General features: G+C 27.2%; 1 protein-coding gene across 10 annotated transcripts in view; it reads left to right on the top strand.

Annotated features, from left to right (window-relative positions):
- Window positions 1–274: 274 nt before the first annotated feature.
- Window positions 275–8,376, top strand: part of LOC122499999 (MATH and LRR domain-containing protein PFE0570w-like) — a 35,144-nt gene continuing 27,042 nt past the window's right edge. For 5 of the 10 annotated variants that reach the window (XM_043608646.1, XM_043608644.1, XM_043608643.1 and 2 more), the window contains exons 1-10: window positions 282–495; window positions 3,228–3,413; window positions 3,997–4,040; window positions 5,056–5,254; window positions 5,333–5,476; window positions 5,758–5,781; window positions 5,874–5,912; window positions 6,019–6,042; window positions 6,169–6,195; window positions 6,701–6,724. In XM_043608646.1, the coding sequence (XP_043464581.1) occupies window positions 3,311–3,413; window positions 3,997–4,040; window positions 5,056–5,254; window positions 5,333–5,476; window positions 5,758–5,781; window positions 5,874–5,912; window positions 6,019–6,042; window positions 6,169–6,195; window positions 6,701–6,724 (628 nt within the window). In that variant the 5' untranslated portion in view covers window positions 282–495; window positions 3,228–3,310. Of the gene's footprint in view, window positions 496–3,227; window positions 3,414–3,996; window positions 4,041–5,055; window positions 5,255–5,332; window positions 5,477–5,757; window positions 5,782–5,873; window positions 5,913–6,018; window positions 6,043–6,168; window positions 6,196–6,700; window positions 6,725–8,376 lie in introns of all 10 variants that reach the window. The other 5 variants (XR_006301421.1, XM_043608647.1, XM_043608642.1 and 2 more) reach the window with 5 other exon arrangements.

Below are 8,376 nucleotides of genomic sequence, written 5' to 3'. Positions count from 1 at the left end.
TCTGCGAGGCCCTGTCAAGTTTCAGGAAATCTTCGGTGCTGTATATGGTCAAAATTTGAAAATAGGTTAATCATTAAATCTAGTGAAAAATATTTAACAAAAATCAGATTAATATAATGTAAAGAAATTTCAAGGCCATCGATGTAACAAACTATTTTAATTTTCAATATATACTTTTTTATGTTATCTCCATCGTAGAAACGTGATATAGCTATATTCTAAATTTCTAAATATTATAAACTTTACTTTTATTAGTAGTTCATTTTCTCAAAAAACTGTAATTTATTCCACATGTCCCGATGATATTATTAAACTATCATTTCCTAAAATCTTTATAGAAGCAAACATTTTTTCACGATAAATATGTGAAATAAAATAAGATATATGACAAAGGTTTTAAAGTTGTAGCGCAGTTTAAACAGAAATTATTCAGTCATCACATAGTAAACACAAGAAAAAAATTGAATTATAGAATTGTCCAGTCCGAATTTATAGGTAAATTTATTCTATATTTTTATGTAATTATATATATCTTGTATATCTATTGCCCTTTGAGGTCCACTTGGACATAAGTGACCGCGTCTGAGAAAAAGGGCCTTATGACCAAAAAAATCGATTTTTAGATTTAGACGTTTTTTTACACTTTAAGGTCCTTAAAATGAAATGTAATTAGTCCCGGGTTTAACAATTTTTTTGGTCATAAGATCTCTTCTCAGACGCGGTCACATATGTGTCCCAGAAACGTAATAAAACATTCATCCGATAACAATTAAAATATTTTAGTTCTCTTTTTTTTCTCTTTTTTTTAGCTGGGATTAAAATTTTATGACTTAAAAATATTTTTATTTGAACAATGAAAGTTTAAAATTATAAAATTTAGAATCTGTAATGTTTCATGGTTACAAATATCTCAAATTTATTGTGGAATAATTTTATTTGAAAAAAGTTATAAACTATCTTGAAAAGCATGACTGTTATACGTAAAAATGGATATCATTTTTGAATTATTTACATTCCCAAACTTTTATTGAATTCGTGATAAGAACAAAAATGTATTAATTTCACGAAAAATAAGTAGAATATTGAAATAAATATAAAATATTATTTTAAACATTTCTATAGTTGTCCCTGAATTTTATGAAGATTGATCATAAACCAAGGAAGAAAAATGTTGGTGATCTTTAAAAAAAACCCGACTTTTTTTATTTATTTGTTTATATACCCATCTTAAAAGCTTATCTAGCTATATAGGTGTTTCTACATAGTATTCTTCTTTTACAATTTTCTTTCAATAGAACCTTGTTATAAATTTTTGCAATTATATAGATCGACTTGAAAATAGGAGTATTCGCATTTGCCTGGATCACCCATAAATGGGTTTCCACGCCAGAGGGAAGGGAAACTGTTGAAAACCTCCTCCTCTCGGAATCTTTAGTTACGAAGCTCATGAAACTTATATGAAGTTGTTCTGTAAATGGCCGATGTTATTCAATGTTCAGACAACTTTCGCATAAAATATTGAAAAACAGTCGAAATTTAAAGAATTACTTCAACTTTAATGAGCTTCGTAACTAAAGATTCCTAAGATTGCAGTCAAACTAATTTCAACCTTTAGAAAAGTTTCGATGCTGTGTGGGACATTATGATAATAATCAGTATTGTAGGACCATCGAATTTTACAGAATAAATTTTTTCTTGAATATTTATCAACTATAGTTTATTCCTAAAAAGCCCATCTTTAGATAAAATATGTGGTTTTTTTTATTTTTAATTATTCAAAATTTTATGCTTCTTTTTTTAAAATTTGATTTGAATTTTTTCTTATTTTCACTTTGATAAGTTATTTAAAAAGTCCAGATACTTTTTCATAAAAAGGGGCTTTTAGGAATAAACTGTAGTCAATAGAAATTGTAAAAAATATTAATTTCTAATAATATTAGTGTTTCTACGAGCGTCAATATGAATTCGTGTTTTATAAAACAATACAAGTAAACAATCACGACTGATGACATAGAATATGGCGGTCTGTAAAAGGTTGCTCAGGTTGCCTGCTGAAAGGGATAACGCCATATATGGTTCAGTAGCTGAAATTTCTAAAAGGGTTTTAGTCGATAAGTGAGAATTATTTTTTGAATTACTTTTCTTGATTGTAATAAATCACGTAATATTAGTAATATTACAAAAAATTTTAAATGTTCTACTCTAGTAAATAATTAATTAATCTTGATATTTTAAACAATTTTTATTTTTAAAAAGTATTTAAAAATATTAAAAACATCAAAAAATAATTTTTTGGTATTTAAATTTTTTGACAAAATTTATGTTTAATAACAATGATTACTTTTAATAGTGTTACTGCTCGATGTATATCCCTACTGCACCATGTCGTTAACCCTTTCAGCAGGCAACCTGAGCAACCTTACAAGATAATCTTTTCCCGCACGCACTGTGCGCACATGGGCAAATCTACAAAACTTGTCGATTTTCACTAGTGAAAATATAAATTTTCAAATTGTAAGCACACCTTTTATTTATAGTTAATTTTCTTCAAAATTTATTCCAAAACAATTATCTCTTTACGTGATTCATTTTATTTTAATGCCGTTCAAGTTAGAAGCCGAAAACTGAAATATGAGCTTATATCTTCATAAAATATAATCGTAAGAATGTGTATTTCTTTCTTCTTTTCTTTATTCACTATTTTTGTAATATGTACAAAACACAAAACATTTTGCATTACAAAATGTTATTAATTATAATTATTGACAAGACAGCCATTATTAATAAATATAATAATTAATATAATAATTAATATAAATAATTTCCTTTTAGCATGTATATGATTCTAATTCTGTAATTTAAATTATTTCAAACATGAAACGGATATTACGTACGTAACCCCAGAGTAGTCATTTGTACAAAATTGTAAATATCCAAAATATTTCAGGACAAATATTAAAATTGACATTATGCAATATTGCACCAAGGCGGTCATAATAAATATTGCTTCAAATTTAACTCAAAATCGTTAGGAATTACGTATCGTAAAATTTCCCTTAAATGTGATATTTTAGGAAGAACAAATGATACATTTTGAGTTTAAAGTGAAACACTTTTGTATTTTTTAATTAGTACATATTTTAATTAGATAATGTACAATAGTTTGTGTTTATTGTTCAATCCAACTTTAACGATTAGGAATACAGAAAACATAATTTATATTCTAGAGATTGACTGGACAATTAATTGCAACGATTTCATAAGAATACCACGTCGCTACTGTCTTAATTATATACAAACATTTACAAAAATGATGGCATATCATTCTCTGTGCAATTACTTCGTTATTTTCTTCATTCTAACAATATGGATTGATACTGTTGTCATTTGTATGGATGAAGTGCCAGATAGGGGTAAGTTAAAATCCAAATTTTTGTAATATTATGTGCAAATAAATCTGTGAAGTATAATACTAACATTGCACAACAGATTTCCGTAAAGTTATTTTCGTTGAATTATAGTCAAACAATAATTTTTTTCAAATTAATATTATTTTACAATTAGTGTAATGAGTAGATATTACTTACTTTTGAATTTGAAAACCAAGTAATTAGCAGCACTGAAAACTTATCAGATATGTAAATTAATAAATTTACATATCTAATAAGTATAATAAGTATACTTATCGTTGCCAATTTTCGAAGCTAACTTTTAGACTATACCTTCCTCTAGTATTTCCAAAATATTCCGACCCAAACTGCTCTTTTCTTTTTAAATAAGAAGTAATTGTTAAACCATATTTTCTCCCACATGCCCTTAAAAACTTTATTTTATTCAATATATTACAATGTTTTCTGAGAAGTATATTAAAAAGAATGAACAAAACTTGTTTTTTAAACGAAATTTACATAATTTTCTTGTTTTCTTACTTCTGTTTAATATATTCTTTTTTGAATAACAGAGAGTTTATTTTTTAACTGGCTTTAAAAATTTTAGGTTTTCGGCAGTTAGATGACGAAGTCACTACAACTTCTCCAAAGGTTACTATATTCTTAATTTTTATAATATAATAGTGTCACTAATACACAATTAAAATATTTTTTATGCCACTGGCAATCAAATGCAAATTTACATTAAACAAGTTGTAAATCTAGATGTTCATTATGAGATCATTTTGCTTTCTCATATAAAAGAAGCATTAATATTGAAAGAACAATTTATTAACTAATTCATGATGCAAAGCATGAGATCTTATTATGTAGTAACATAATACCGAATAATGAAAATTTTTTTTGATAAAAGTTAAAAATGTTGTTTCTGATGATTTTTAAAAATGTTATAAATTAAAGGACTACAAAGCTTCCTCCATGAAGAAGCAAAGATATATAATCTATTAGCATTCATGTTTTGACAATTTTGAGATGAAAAGACAATCGAATAGAAATTGAGTAGAAAAATATAAATTTATTCATTACCTATTTTTAATAACCTTAAATGGGGGACAACAGGCAGTACAGTCATTTGCTTGTCACTTTTTCTTGAAAGTAATGACGCATGATTCCATGCGGGTTTCTGCTCAAGGAAAAATTGGACTGGTTGCTGAAGCATTCTAAATGATTTTCGTGTCTAAAAATATAAAGTATTCTGAAATATCACTGTCTTATTGACTTTTGTTCTTCGTAAATTTACCGTTACCGACAAACATGCTATTAAGACCCTTTAAATCGCTCACATCATAAGGGAAATTTTTTTTATCAACAATATCTTAGCTACAATAGTACAATAGGGAAAAATCTCTGCAGGCGTCAGGTTTTTTGGTAGTGTACTCCAGAACGATTTGATGTCCTAGGAATATTCTAATTTCTCTCGCTATCCTGAACATCAGAGTATGATGAGTATGATGCTATCAGAGTAAATATTAATATCTTACTCGTGACTAAAAAAGAGTTACCAGACGAAACGTCTCAATATGAGATATCTTATATTGTAGTATAGGTATATGTAATTTTCTATAATTATTTAATTTTCTTCGATTCTTGGGTTAAACTGCTACAGAAATGGGATACTGATGTCAGCATCGAAAAGTTAATTCGCATCACAAATCTGCGTGTTACTGATCCAAAAATATTGGCAAAAGAAGTAATGAGAATAATCTTAGGTGAAAATATGTTACAATATTTGACAATCCAGCATGAAAGGAATTCTGATGCAGTGTATAGTCTTATACCTGAGAAAGTTAAAAAGTTTGTCTTCGGTAAGTTTTTCATAATAAAAATCACGAATAATTATTATTCTATTAATGTTGCATTTAAGATAAATAATTCTATTTCAGAGTATGTAAACGAACGTTCCCATTTACAAATTGACGAGTCAACATTTAAAGACGCAGTAAATCAGTTATTCAATGAAATCAATGAAGTAATGTCAATTGACTCAAGTTCGTCGGAAGAAGGAAATAATGTTCAAAGTCTGACAGGTATGCTACAGTTTTTTCACATGTATTATTTTTATTTTTTAATAGTTTGAAATCTCTTCTTTAATGCGCAAAAAATTTAAAGTAGATAAAATAAATTTTTTAATTTAAAAAAATATTTCATAAAAGTCATAATATATTATACTGACATACAAAGCAAGTCCAAATATATTGTATTTATTTTAAGAGTAAAAAGCAGTAGTAGAATTATATTCTAGTAAACACATTCTTCATATACTGCATAACATAATAGTGACAGTGTTACTGTTTTCATTCTATTACAGACAACATGGACGTGATTGATGACGGTATACATAAATAAAAATATTCTTTTTAATAATATATTCATTCTTGGTTACGTTGTTTATTAGACCTAAACAATATTTGAATTTTGTTGCAGAAGAGAATACTGAAGAAGGTAATTATGTACATACATTAGGTAATCAAATTTTATAAACCGAACGAGTAATATTTCAGTAAACACATTCTTATCATATGTTACATAAAATAATAGTGTCAGTGTTACAGTTTTTATTCTATTACAGATATCAAGGACGTGATTTATGACGGTAAATGCATTTAATAAAATTGTTCTCTACGATGTTATTAATTCTATTTTATAAATACGTAGATTTTCTATAAACACTTTTTGAACATTTCAGCATAATAAAGAACAATAAATTATTTTGTTACAGACTCACCTTTAAGATCTTACCTTCAAGGCAAGTCCAATATTTCTTACTGTCAGTATAATATAACAAATTTTGAAAATATGTCCCATTTTTCAATCATTCTCATCACTTCATTTATGAAGCATAATATTTATCCATTTTTTTGGTTGCACTGTTAACCCGGCAAGCGTACGGTTCAGCTTTGTAACACCGAGCTTATGGCAGGGTGTTTTTACCCTGCAATGATTTTCTATTTGCGTATTTAATAAAAACCTTGAAATCATGGAAATTTTTACTATAATTGTTTTATGTTGCCTAGTAATCTAATTCATTAATGTTACGATAAATTTTCCATTTGTTTAAAGAATTTATTATTGATTATTTATAGGATTTTCAAGTAAAGCTAGGTTTCAACAAATTTCTATAAAGAAATAAACTTTTTAGAAGAACAGGTCTTTAAAACAGGTTGTTCGAAAACAGTTTCCCCTAATAAAATATAGTATATAAAGTTTTATAAAATAAGATTTTTAAAAGTTGTGTTATTATGTTATTACAGATTTCATGGACAGTATTGATGAAGGTATACACACTTAATATGTTTTTATATAACCATCTGGGCACGGAAACGTCTTTGTTCTAGAAACGTTCCTAAAACGTTTCTCCACACAACGTCTTAAGAACGTTTTATGTTCTAGAAACGGTTTTAGAACATAAAACGTTCTAAAAACGTTTTAGAAACGTTTCTAGAACAAAGACGTTTCCGTACCCACAGGGAACATTATTGAATTATTTAATAAATTAATTTTTTCGATTTTATTGATTTTAAAATAGTGACCTGATGATGGTGACGAACCAGACCACCGAAACGTCGTCTATTTCATAACAAAGTAAAAGAGTGTTTTTCTTTTACCTTTTATACTTCTTCCAAAAATCGAAAAAATTAATTTTATAATAATTGTGGAAGAATTTACTAAATATTGAATTATATATATATATATAGTAATATATGATATAAGTATAATCATTCTAAGAAAGAATTACTTTGTAGAAATTTTTTAAACTAGTATTTAAAAAAATCGATGGATGGCAGTTTACTTTATATAGAATAGCTTACAGAACGTATTTTTCAAAATTCACCTTTCTTATAATTTTGCAATCAATAAATATATATATATATATTTAAAAACATATTGATTGACCTGCATACAAAGTTTTCATAATAAACTCGAACAGCATTTCGTTTTTCAAAAACAGGTTTCTACAAATACTCTTTTCCAATACGAAAAAAAGTACAAGTCAAAAGAACAACAAAATGTTGTGATTCTTACAGAATACTAGATCTTTATGATTTCTAAAAAAGGTTTATATATTTGAAATTATTTAAATGCATTGATTAATAAACACAATATATTGAATAAAAATTAGGCTCCGCTCTATGTAGACTATACAAAACTTACCTCAACATTACGTAGGGTGGCCTATTACTTTCCTATTACTTTCCTATTACTTTCCTATGTACGAATACTTATGTAGATCCTAAATAAATTTAATATATATGGGCCTACATAGAAAGACCTACCCAAATATTACCTAAATACTATGTTGGACGACCTATATCTGTCAGACATAGGAATGTTGATGTAGATCCTACATAGATTTAGAAATTGCAGGCCTACATAGATAAGTCTACACAAAACATATGTAGACACTACATTGTAAGGCCTACATCAATTGACTATAGAAAGGCCTACGTATATCCTACATAGATACTACATCTATGATGGCCTATAGGCCATCATAGGAATATCTACGTACACTCTACATAGAATGTACATAACTTGGCCTACATAGAAGGCTGATTTTAAGGCTACATAAATACTACGTAGTATTTACATTGTCCGTGTTATATTTTTATTCGGGTATTGTATACTTTAAAACCCTAATACAGAAAATTATATCTTCCTTATATTTCCTCTTTTTATTTAACAATAATTGATTCGTTTTTATTTATTCTACACCAAAAAAAATCTCGATGGTATTATTAACTATGACCCTATAGTTAATCTTAATCTAGTAAAAGTAATAAGGATTCCTAATCATTATGGTTAGGATCGCTAGGTTGATTCAACAAATTCAAGCCTGGGAAAAACAACCCTGCAGATCCTAGTCAAATTGACTAGGATTTTAGTAATCACCCTATGGATTTCCATGTGGTATTCTATATGGTAAACC

Source organism: Leptopilina heterotoma, unplaced genomic scaffold, assembly GCF_015476425.1.
Source record: "Leptopilina heterotoma isolate Lh14 unplaced genomic scaffold, ASM1547642v1 Lhet_180, whole genome shotgun sequence".
Taxonomy (NCBI): Eukaryota; Metazoa; Arthropoda; class Insecta; order Hymenoptera; family Figitidae; genus Leptopilina; species Leptopilina heterotoma.
Note: the sequence above shows the minus strand (reverse complement) of the source record. Positions and strands in the feature narration are given on the sequence as shown.